Raw genomic sequence first — 12,454 nt, forward strand, 5'->3', positions numbered from 1 at the left:
TCATCTTTTCTGCTAAAGAAAAATGCTTGAGCTAAACTAACACGTTTACACAAATCGATAAACATTCATATACATGAGTACTCTTTGGTAACAATGTACACAAAGCTGCATAACAATAGATGAAATCATTTTAAGTAAATTGTAATTTCATTAAGTACTATTATCAGCATCCCATAGAGTTTTGATCAAGATCCTGAATTCGAGTATTGAATCTTTGATACGTAATTTTTTGGTGATACATTACCTAGTTTGTTTGGTCAACCGAGCAACGTATGACATAGAGTTTGGATAGTATGTGAAGGTTATGAGATAGATTTATTTTCTTTTCCTCGTATTTATTGTTTTTTTATGTGGTTGTCATTTGCAATTCCACGGTCAATTTTAAATAATTGTGTCTTTTGTTTTCAACACTTTAATTATTTGTCTATGCATAGATTATACACCTAAATATTACTTTTTATCCCATAAATAGAAAAAAAGGTTCATAATTATTATGGAGGGATAAGATTTAAGATTGATCTTATCTAACCATTAAAATGTTTTCATCAGTGAATTATCTTTATCCCCATTCCAAATGCCATGTTAGCTTGATTGGCTGCTAGTCCTGAACCAACATAGAAAAACAAAATGAAAAGGCACTGCATTATTCGTAACTAATTGAAAACTTGTTAAGTGGGATATTTGAACATTAATTATTAAGCTTTAAAAAAAATCTGTTCAAAAAATATGATTTAACTGTTTAAAAACAAGAAACTTTGAATATTTTGTAGACACAATATCAGAATTTATAGTATACTTTGTCAGTATAACGACTTCATAAAATGTAAATGTTATATACCTACAAGTCTATACACAACATAATATCTTTTAAAAAGTTGTTACTACCGTTTATAATTTATAAGACGATCTACTTTTTGTGGTTTCCAACTTGTCTAGCAGCAGCCACTAATTAAAAACAAAATGTTCTTTTCGTGATTTCAAAGGTCATTATTGTACATAGAAAATGATATTTATCCACTAGGTGAAACGTCATTAAGTTATTCGTAACATATGTATCATCAAAATATTGCGCCAATTACGTAAGATGCTCAACTAAATAATTAACCAAACAATAAGAATATAAATTAATTAAAATAGTATTACTACACTAATTAAGACAACTAAAACCTTTGAGTGCAGATTGTAGGATCTACCCGTGGAATTGTTGTGCGAACGCTGTCTTCCTTACTAATGCATCTTTCTTGGGTAATACTCTGATTTTTCTTAAATTTGTCTAATTTCCCACACGTCTCTAGCAGCAGCAACAATACAACAAAAATAGTAATAGAACTTAGTCTCTAGCAATTATATTCATTGTGCATTTTAATAAAAAATACATTTGATCTAAAAGAGTTATGTAATCATAATACACCAACCCAGTTACAGTCCACTACAATAATATGTCTTAAAATGTTTTTTTCTCCAATCTCAAGTCCATAGTCCATATATATAGCAATCTAAAAAACTAGTTGCAGTCATTAATTACAACTGCTATGTTTAGAAGAAAGAATATTGTGATTATTGTGTTAGAGGTTTTCAGTTCGAATGACCACTGTGACGAAACTAATATTATATACCGTAGTTTCGGATCCGGGAAGATTAGGATTTCAGCCCGAACTTCCTGGTAGTTAAAAATATATATATTGTGATAAGTGATACACACCTTATCAATATATCTCGTGATTTTCGTGCTCATTGGTCCAAGGCATCGCATTTTCGCACACACACGCTTCTGCCATTTCCATCATGTGTGTGCACTACCCCCACACGCACCACTATCTCATATATTATTTTGGAAATCAAACTATAAAATGTTTTTGAATCCACTAAAAGTATTATTCATTCCATACAGTTACTTTTTAATCTCTTGGACTCTTTTTGGTGTAATTCATCTTTTGGACTTGTCTGTTTAATTTATGTAGAATTTAATAGACTCTAACGTTAATTTAATTTTAGACAAAATATCCAATAAGTAGTCCCCAAATAATATGTAAATATTACTATTACAATACATGTTTCTGTTTACGTAAAAACTTGAGACCGTTTGATATGCCAAAACACTGAAAGAGAAAACAAGACACATGAAGAAAAAAGAAGCAATAGAGTTTGATAAGTCTTTTGACTAAAAGCAACAATTAAAACATTTAAGAAAATAATCTAATAACCGAAAGTGATGTTATTATAAAGCAAGACGCGATCTCTCACGTTCACTATAAATACCCTTTACTCTTTGCCTCCCAAAACAAACAAGCTCACACTCCTCAAAACCTAATCCCTCTCAACTTTTCAAATCAAACCTCTCTTCTTCTCCAGCAATGGCGCGTCTTCTCTTTCGTCTCCTTCAAGAAGCCACTCCTCCGTCGCCGGCCAAAGCTTCTCCGACGTTAAACTCTGACCTCATAGTCATCATAGCAGCTCTCCTCTGCGCACTGATTTGCGTTCTCGGCTTAGTCGCCGTCTCTCGATGCTCCTGGCTCCGTCGCATCGCCGCCAGTAGGAGCTCCGCTGCGAACTCCGATCAGAATCCTCAACCGCCGGTGGCTGCGGCCAACAAAGGATTGAAAAAGAAAGTTCTACGTTCTCTGCCGAAGCTCACTTACTCGCCGGATTCTCCTCCGGCGGAGAAACTGGCCGAGTGTGCGATCTGCCTGACGGAGTTCGCCGCCGGCGATGAGCTCAGAGTGTTGCCGCAGTGCGGTCACGGTTTTCACGTGGCGTGTATCGACACGTGGCTTGGGTCTCACTCTTCGTGTCCTTCTTGCCGTCAGGTCTTGGTGGTTGCCAGGTGTCAAAAATGTGGCGGCGTACCCGGTAGCTCAAGCTCAGGATCCGAATCCGATACCCGGGTCAAGCAACGTGAAGATGAAGATGAACCTAATAGCTTCTTGCCTTGATTCTTTTTTCAAAAGACTTTTTCCTATCTTACACATTACAATAATATATAATTAAAAAGTATTCCTTATCATTTTAGAGGATAATGGTAATCTGTCATGTGTAAATATTTATTTATTGTAAATATATTTATTATTATGTGTAATGGAAAGTTATTGTCATTGAACACTTTCCTTTTTTATATTGCAAAGTAATTAATTTTTATCAATATATCGTTTTATGGATATCGACGTGATTTGTGAACTAACTAAAGACCATGAAACAGTTGCAAGAACTTGGAACTTAGACGTTGGACCACACAGTTCGTACGTAACTACAACCCAAATCAACTACTAGAACTTTAAAATTTGGTACCAAACCAAACAACCAGATATGCTTGAATGTAGTTATTAACAGGAATATGCGATGGTAACGTGAATGTACTAATTATGTTACCGACTTTCTACGTTTTAGATGGTTTTGCGTGGTGACAAAGTGTCTAACGAATCATAAATGAATTAAGTGCACTTAAAAAAAAAACTAATAAAAATAGTAATCTAAAAAGCAACGTTCCCTCGTAGCACAATTTGGTTCATTGGATAGAAAACGCCAGTTCTGTATATATTTTCATGTAAGAAATCAATGACATAGCATTCGCCTTGTAATACTATATATGCATGGTTTAATTTACGTCTAAGTTCATGTATAGAAGCATCAACGGACTCAGTTAATCATAATTGAATGTTGGTTGTTCGTTGCTACTTATTTGATTAACTTATGGAATATTCGTTAAAACATATGGAAAAGTAGACAGATGGACCATTGTCCGTGGAACAGATGGTGTGATGTGTTTTGTGTGAGTTTTCTCTTTTTCCATTTTCCATTGATAAAGCATCAAACAAATTGTTGGGGTGGGTTTATATTATTTAATTTATTCAATGAGTAATTTATGAATGTTGGGATCACGAGCCTGTATCCCACTAAACTATCAAACGCGAGTTTAAATAATTAGCATTAGGACTTCGGAAATGACCATGAAGATGGTCTTATTTTGTCGTCGAACATTGACCTAACAAAAGATCGCCAAGATCCTAGAGTACAACTTAAGTGCGAATTAAGACAGTGAGAAAGTAATTTGATAATAGTTAGTCAAGATGTAGATAATCACACACATGAAAAATAAACTATTATATGGATTGTTTATCTTTCTACGTGTAGCCATCAAATAAAACACGTACGAATAATGATGGTCCACCCTCGCGAGCTATCATCATTCATCACGAGTTTTTCCACTATGGAAAGTGCTGCTGTGCGTCCATGTGCTAAGTGATAACCTTATTTAATCGTATAACTTATAGTGTGTATAGAAATTTTGTAATAAAAGTAAACTAAATTGCAAAATATCCATCAATATCCATCAGTTTAGACCCCAAAAAAATCCGTCAATTATATCTTTTAACTACTATGGCTTTGAGGATATAGCTTGAACGGGTATTTAATGCTCTAAGTCTTCAAAATTTTCGAGCTGAAAGCGAGCTATCACCACTAACTCAAAGTGGTTGTTTTAAGTGTATTTGGGTTAGTGGTAATAGCTCGATTCAGTTTTCATAATAGACTAATTGACATTACCTCTATTTTTTTGGGTAAGACATTACCTTTTCTCACTGACATCTTCCAATTCATACATATTCTACTCGAAACTGACAAATGTCGAATCACCAAGACAGATAAATAATATTATTAAAATCGTGGTGTGGTATTTTTTTTATTAATAACTGATTATAATAAAAATTAAAGGTCTAATTAACTAAATCGAATACAACCGGAAAGAAACTCGACGGTAAATTAAAATAACTAAAACATGACCGATGATAGATATGGCTGAGTAGAGAAGAAACCCATAGAAAAACTTCATTTGTAATCTTAGAGCATGCATTCGAAGGAACATGCTGAAGTTGATATACATTGAAGAACTCAATCAATGGGTTTTGAAAGCAGCTGAGAACTGCTTCTAAAAATGCATGGATCTCATGTCGTTGCAGTAAAGTGCAGAGAGACTGACAGAATAGGACTACACACAAAGTCGTTCACGGTACAACTTCTGAAAAATAGCAGTTGACAGAGTCGGGATATGCTGAGTTAGATTACGATGAGTTTAGATTACGATGCAGTAAAATGCAGGGAAGAGGCGTTAAAGATACGAGCCTGACTCAAAATAGAGGCGACAGCGGAATCATGCATTCTGGCCGACCACTTGTAGTTAGACGGTGAGCTCATGGATCTGACGAACAAGGATCTCAACGCTAGTAAAGACTCGAAGAGTAGGGGTACGGCCTGAGCAAGAAATTCGAGATCTTCGGATAACGATGATAATAGCTCCGATACGAAAGGTCACATGGTTGACTATGTGAAGAATTGTCAATATTTGAAACGGCGTAATGTGATGGAGACGCAAAAGTGATAGAGTTAGGAGATCTGGCGAGTTCACACTCGTGGTGTGGTATTTAATATCGAAATTGAAGTATTCGCTTATATAATAAATTGTATTATTGTACGTGCATGAATGTGCCTGATCTGTTACCTTGTCCCTTGGCTTTATTTCCATGGATAGATGATAGCATTATTTTGCCTAGCTCTCAGATAATATTTACTAAAATGATAGCTATACTACTTATGAATATTTATTTCTTTTCTATATCGCAAAGAAATAGTAGGAAGTCGAAAGTGAAGAGCTGCTCTTTTGGTTGTTAAAAGTAAAAAGTATAATTTCTCAGTGAAAAATGATGAAACTGATGTTCCAAATCTGGCCGGAGATTCGCTGGTTGATTCTTAGCTAGTGGTGGTATAGTTGAACAAAATCATTATCGGTTGAGTATATAATATATATGTGTGTGCGTGAAGGTTTGAGAAAGTGTACAATTTTTTTGACGCATTAAGGTAATGTTCAAATTCAGGTCTGGTAGACAAATTAAAGCAACTTCTCTTTTGTGCATTAGAAATTTTACACCTGAATATGACAACATTTATAACTGCACCACTAATTATGTTTTGTTATGGGACAATATTTGTAAACATGCACATGCGTTATTAATTTTGAGGATTATATGTTTAGATCCTTTGGATTTTCTACAGTGACATTTATCTATGTAATGATAATATAACACTTGTTAAGTTTATGACATCTTTTCAACTCAACTAATTTTGCATATTTTTCATAGATTGTTAAAATGTAATGTATATTTTATCACATGTTTGTTGATATATCCAGGTTTCAATATCGTAGCATTTTAGCTACTATCAATTTATGGGCCTCGTTGATGTTTATTGGGTTTTATCGTTCCAAACTGGGGCGATCTTAATAAAAGCAGATTTTCTTTTCTTTTTTTTTTGCTAAAGGAAAAAAAACTGAGCGGCTATGAGTGAAGAAACAAAATAATTTCAAATAAAAACAAATTTGTGAAAATGTTGATTTTTCGTAATACCACCCATTTGGAATGGTTGGTTGATTGTTTGTATTATCCTACACTATTTAATCTAATAAAGTATGTTGTTAAAAAAATATATTTGTGAAATTTGAAAAGATAGTTTTTCAGGTATTCTTAAAGTCAATATTGAATAGTCTAATACCAGTGTTTCAAAAAAAGAATAGTCTAATATACCAACTTATTGTTGCGTGTTCACGAAGACAACTTTTATAACTGAACCAGTGGCTCACCTACCACACAGATAAACCAGACTCCCCCCCCCCCCCCCCCCCCCCCCCCCCCCAAACCTAGCTCAACCCTTCTAAGACCATAATTATCGAAGATGGTTAGGCTTGTGTGTGGCCAACCAAAATAACGATTGCATTGGTTTATTAAATCCTGTACAGTTTTTTCAGTTGACTATAACCAGTATAACGCCTAACCGGCCAAATGTAGCAACTCATCCGAAATGCAATTTTCGCAGTTGCATAGTATTATAAATAGATAGTTATAAATAAATAACGAAATAAATAGTTCATAGACCGAAAAAGACATAAAACAATGACGTCAGAATAGTTATAAATATCATTCGTATTTATGACATCACATCGAACAGTGAAACGCCCACAAATACAGTTCATCAAAAGTAACACACTAATAGCTTTTCCTGCAAGGCTGCAGCAGCCACATAACTTTTTAAAATAAACAAGTCCTTAATCTACCAAATATTTGGGTTCTTAGAAACAATAATATTTATATTAATTATGTTTTTCACAAAGGCTGAAAATAATAAGAAACCATAAAAGACCAAATATATAAACCAAAGGCCTGGATTCTACAGCTGGAAACCTAAAGGACATATGGAGAATCTAATAGCATAAGAGGTCCAGGAGAAGATGAAAGACCCAACAGACCGTAACCCGCTTCCTGGCAAAAAGGGTTGTCTAAGTAGTCTCGCACATCAAGATCGTTATTGCCACCGTTCGAATATTGCTCTGTCTTAACGCCAAAGTTGTTGTCGTCCTCGTTGTTGTAGTTGCTGTTTTCTGGAGAGAAAATGACTCCGTTGAGCTGAGACACGGCTGGGTTGATTAGGGTTTTGAACTCGTCAACGTTGTGGGCTGATGATCCATGGAGTAGGTTATTATTGTAATTTTGGTGGGTATCATCGTAGAGTAGCGATGGAAAGTTGGTTAGGGTTTTAGATGGTTCAAGAAGAGGAGGCAAGATTTCAAGATGATGATAATGGTTATGTTGTTGATGTGTTGTTGATAGTGAAGTGTTATGGAGGTAGCTGATTTGGTTATGGATTCCAACATTCTTTCTGTCTCCTGTTTTGTTAAACACTCTGCAAATCACCCATTCCTCCTGTGTCACCACCATAAATTAAACATTAAAATGCTACTATTAGACATTATGTTTCGAAGTATATAGCTACTTCAGAATAAACATATTTCATATTTGTATTATTGTATTAATTACACGTAACCAAGATCGATAAAGATCTTGTTTGAAATGCGAGCTGGCCAATTGATTTATGACGATACATGGAGTTAATTGAAGAAAGCAATAGTGATGAAAACGACACAACAGTGTAGCATGGAAGAACAGAAAACGGCAAGGTGTTTGGTGTTGACACCCACACGTACAGGTTTATATCAAATCTATCACATCTCAAACTGCTCTCTCCCCTGTCCACCCCATACTAGCTTAACCAAATAATGACAATACTATTGAAAAAATAGTTTTGAGGAAATAGTGTAACAAATGAATTTGGGAAAAAGTGAATAGTTCAGTTAAACCTTTCTTTTCAGCTTATCGTTTTTAAAAGTCAACTCTTTAGATGAAGTTCATAAAAAAAATTGTAATGCTGAAATATAAAGTTAAACCTGTAATATTAAAAATTTGTAATATTTTTTTTTCTCAAAAAATAACACTATTAAAAAAGTTTAAGAGACGCACGGGTGGGAGTAAAGTTACAGAACGAAGGTGAAATATTAAATGAGTTAATATTTTATATTTAAGTTTTAGTTTCAAAAAGTCAACTTATAAAAATAATAATGTCGCAATTAAATTCGTTTAATCTGGTAGAGTTTAAAAGTATTAAGAGACGCATGTTTAGGGCTAAAGTAACACAGTTATCATTTACCTTACACGTGTGGCGGTGAGAAAGGTCAGTTTCGAGGCGATACTCATGCATGACCCACTTAGTCTTGAGGCCTCGTGGAGCCCTACCCTTGTAGAACACAAGGGTCTTCTTCATTCCGACAAGTGCTCCTCCGCCGCCGCCACCGCCGGCAAAGACCTCCTTATCTTTTCCGGTAGCCTTCCAGTATCCAGCGGTAGTGGCTCTGTTAGTCCTTAGCCCTGTGGGATATTTTCTATCCCTTAGACTGTAAAAGTACCACTCTCTCTCTCCCATCTTGGCCATTTCTTGAGAACACAAAAGAAAACACATGAAAGTTAAAAAAAGATTAAGAAAACAAAAGGGAAACAAAACTATAGAGAAACGAATATATAAAGATGTATTCTTGAAAAGGGTATAAATATTGACGTTCATACAAAAAGATAAAATATAGTTATCAAAAAAAAAAAAAAAAAGATAAAATATTAAGATATATTTTTGAAAATGATAGAAATCTTAGCATTCTTACAAAAAATATATATATTACATACCAGGGAGTTCCCAGGGTTCGCAGCGATTGAGGTCAACTTCGGCAATGTGAATGCCACATAGACCTCCATGGAAGACTTTAGAGGCTAAGTAGAAAGTTATGAGCTCTTCGTCCGTCGGGTGAAACCGGAAGCCAGGTGGTAAACCTCTGTCGTTTCTTTCTTCTCCGGCGAGCTCACTCAACACATCTTCCACCGCAAGCATCATCGTTTAGTTATTATAACTGAAAAAGATACTTTTAAGTCTTGTTACTAGAAGAGACACGAAAAAGGAGAACAAAGAGCAATGATGCAAAAGGTGATGGTGAGTATAACCTTATTGTGTGCAAGATTATATATTTATATACAAAAAGGGCACATAAGAGAGAGAGAGAGAGAGAGAGAGAGAGAGAGAGAGAGAGAGAGAGAGAGAGAGAGAGAGAGAGAGAGAGAGAGAGAGAGAGAGAGAGAGAGAGAGAGAGAGAGAGAGAGAGAGAGAGAGAGAGAGAGAGAGAGAGAGAGAGAGAGAGAGAGAGAGAGAGAGAGAGGTGTATTTTGAGTATTTGAGGTTATAGGAGCATTGATGATAAAGGCTGTGAAATTCAGGGAGCAGAGGCTGCTATTTGCCCTCACCTGGGGAGCTTTCGGGAGTCTCTTTCTATTATTTTCTCTTTATTTTCCTATGTGTAAATAATCAATTTATAACAACTCTTTGCCGTTTTGTGCTTCATCACTATACTGTTCTAGCGAAATTCTTATGGTCTTTGGAGTTTTGATTGAGACAATGTGATGTTAAGTTCTTTCGTTAATGACTAATCGATTGGTCAACGGATCATTGCAGTCACATTTATATGACATTTGTTTTATACAATATTTATCTAAACCGACTTCTAATATATTTATGAGTATTAGACTATTAGTATACTTTTCAACAAAAAAATTCCTTGTTATTTTGACTGATAAATTAACGAAATAACACCGGTTGATAGAGCGTATATATTTTTGGTGGGTTTAAAGTTGAAATAGATACGAAACCCCATTTAATATTAGAGTTTGCGTAAAAACATTTGGTTTAGTATGTGGTAGTCCTTATACCATCTCTTAAAATTGATCCTATCCCGGTTGACTAAAAAGAAGATTATCCCACACACCAAATGATTTAGTTTTCCATAAAATATCATAACATATTATCAGATATTTTTCACCGAAATCGTTCAGTTTTTTTTTTTTTTGCAATGTGCAGTTTTGAATGAGTAAACCGTTATGCTTAAAGATACACTGAAGAGTTGATGATGAGGTTATCTCATAGCAGTCGATTCTCTACTGGAAATAATTGTTATCGCAGATGAAGTTTTCTGATTTCAAGAATGTCATTTAAAGAAGATTGCATTTTATGGTTATCATCAAAATGAAAGCAAATAGATTTTACTTTTAAGAAGAAAAAGGAAAGAGTGTGCGGTAAAGATGGCAGAGATTTATGCGTGCGGGTGTAAGCATATCATTATACATTCATGGAGTCAGACCTGTTTATTTATTATTTTATACACATTCTCCCTGAGATCCCAATTCGTTCTATTTCTTTTTTTTTTCCTTTAACCACTTTCTTTTATACTACTACTATTTTTCAACTGTTAAGTCAATAAATGGTAAACCAAAATCATTTGCTGAGTATAAAAATAATCACTTTGGTAAGCTATTTGGAGCAATAGTTAAATAAAATTAATATAAAATGTTTTACATTTCAGAAGAAGGAATATGTTTATTTTTATTTTTTGTATATATCAAAAATAACTTTTCAATTTGGTTTTGAGTCAAAATTTGCTAGGTTAACCCAAATCAACAATCGTAAACCAGCCACAGATAACTTAGAGCAACACCTTCGGATAGAACTTCATTCGGAGTTCTTAAAATACAAAAAAAAAAATTAACAAAATTTAGTTAACTAATTAAAACTTATTTAAAGCTTGGTCAATACAAATTCAGCATTTGGATTGTGAGTTTTCTTATGGTGTTTTCGGGGCATCTTTAACCCAAGTGTTTATAGGGGAGTAATGCTTAATAAAAAATAATATAGTAGTAGGTGAGTTTCAGGATGGGATCCACGATATTTTAAACACCAATTCTTTTACAGCCTATTTAAGCATCATTGTTTGCACTGTTCGCGGGCAACACATGGCAGTACGCGATTGGTTTTTTTTTAACTTTTTTTTAGTCAGGAAAAAAAATAAATAAGTTTTTTTAAACATCCCATTATAGGTTATTAGGTTAATGGTACTACTCTCAGTTCTCCGAATCTCTTATTTAATAACTTTTGAGCGCTCTTTCTCCTCTTCTTATTACTCCCTCTGTTTCAAAATAGTTGAAGTTTTGGTTCATTTCACAAGAATTAAGACATACACTTTTATTTAAAAAGTATCATTAAGAATATAAACAAAAACTAATTCAACCAATCATAAAAAAAAGCTATAAAATATAATTAGTCACACAGTTTTCAATGATACTAAAATTAATATAAAAATACCAAAACATCATGTATTTTAAAACATCAAAAACTCTTCAAAACATCATCTATTTTGGAACAGAGGAAGTATTTTGTTTTAATTACAAGAAACTCATTAACAACTTTCTGTTTGAGCTGCTCTTAGTTTTTCAATATTTCATTTGGTGACACAAATAATTGGAAGTGGATGACATAAAACGAAATGAAATAGTTGAAGATATCAGATGTCGGCGGTGACACGTGCGTAGAATGATATAAAATCAGGTAATGGTAATAAATGCAATACGTACTACACTATCTATCCCACTAAATATTTAACTGGCCACACGATCTTATGATAAATCTCCCAAGTCTGTCTTTTACCTAAACCCTACACAACCCTATAATTTATATAAATATAATAGATTTTTAAATTTAAATCAAGATATTGAACAAATGTTTCATCCAATAATTCAAAACCTGCTGTACTTGCATAGGCTTACCTAAGCCTATCCATTATTAAAAGCTTAGTATATAGTTTATGTTCTGTTTATAATATAAATAATATTTCTCCAGGGGGTCTATCTCTCTAGCTCTGATGATATTTCTGTTACTTTATTTTATCTTTTCATTCATCTCAAAATTGTTATTTTTTCTATTTGCGTTTATTATTGCCCAAGTGATTTCGTCGGTCTACTAAATTATAGTGATGTTCCTCTGCATCACGAACAATATTATTGGCCCTGTCAAAAAAGGTAACAGTTTTATTTAGTTTTTTTTTGTTTGTTAATATATTCAGTTAAAACAGTGAAGGCTATATCATTTAACTTACATTTGAAATAACCCAATTAAAGTTAGAGAAATTGTTAGAAAAAAATCAAAATTCATAAACTAACCAAATTCTTAATCTCTCTCCTTTTTTTTCCATGTCTTCCTCAACTTCTCTTTA

The 12,454-nt window shown here is 33.8% G+C and overlaps 2 protein-coding genes across 2 annotated transcripts; one reads left to right on the forward strand and one right to left on the reverse strand.

Annotated features, from left to right (window-relative positions):
- Positions 1 to 2,273: 2,273 nt before the first annotated feature.
- On the forward strand, positions 2,274 to 3,139 carry LOC106421582 (RING-H2 finger protein ATL8). Its single transcript, XM_013862410.3, has one exon. It carries the CDS (start codon positions 2,355 to 2,357, stop codon positions 2,931 to 2,933), a length of 579 nt encoding a protein of 192 aa, XP_013717864.1. The 5' UTR covers positions 2,274 to 2,354; the 3' UTR covers positions 2,934 to 3,139.
- Positions 3,140 to 7,108: 3,969 nt separating this feature from the next.
- LOC106421602 (protein CUP-SHAPED COTYLEDON 3) lies at positions 7,109 to 9,401 on the reverse strand. The gene is made up of 3 exons (XM_013862430.3): positions 9,051 to 9,401; positions 8,524 to 8,807; positions 7,109 to 7,742 (listed from the first exon to the last, which is right to left on the reverse strand). Exons 1-3 carry the CDS (start codon positions 9,253 to 9,255, stop codon positions 7,224 to 7,226), a joined length of 1,008 nt encoding a protein of 335 aa, XP_013717884.1. The 5' UTR covers positions 9,256 to 9,401; the 3' UTR covers positions 7,109 to 7,223.
- Between the last annotated feature and the right edge of the window lie 3,053 nt (positions 9,402 to 12,454).

Source organism: Brassica napus, chromosome A7 (assembly GCF_020379485.1).
Source record: "Brassica napus cultivar Da-Ae chromosome A7, Da-Ae, whole genome shotgun sequence".
In the NCBI taxonomy this organism is placed as follows: domain Eukaryota; kingdom Viridiplantae; phylum Streptophyta; class Magnoliopsida; order Brassicales; family Brassicaceae; genus Brassica; species Brassica napus.

Bases quoted from the DNA above. Each gene is read 5' to 3' on its own strand.
- LOC106421602 (XM_013862430.3), bottom strand. From the start codon at position 9,255: ATGATGCTTGCGGTGGAAGATGTGTTGAGTGAGCTCGCCGGAGAAGAA. The intron at 8,808-9,050 runs GTATGTAATATA...TGTGTTCTCAAG, and splicing joins CGAACCCTGGGAACTCCCTG to AAATGGCCAAGATGGGAGAG. The intron at 7,743-8,523 runs GTAAATGATAAC...GTGGTGACACAG, and splicing joins CTCACCGCCACACGTGTAAG to GAGGAATGGGTGATTTGCAG.
- LOC106421582 (XM_013862410.3), top strand. From the start codon at position 2,355: ATGGCGCGTCTTCTCTTTCGTCTCCTTCAAGAAGCCACTCCTCCGTCG.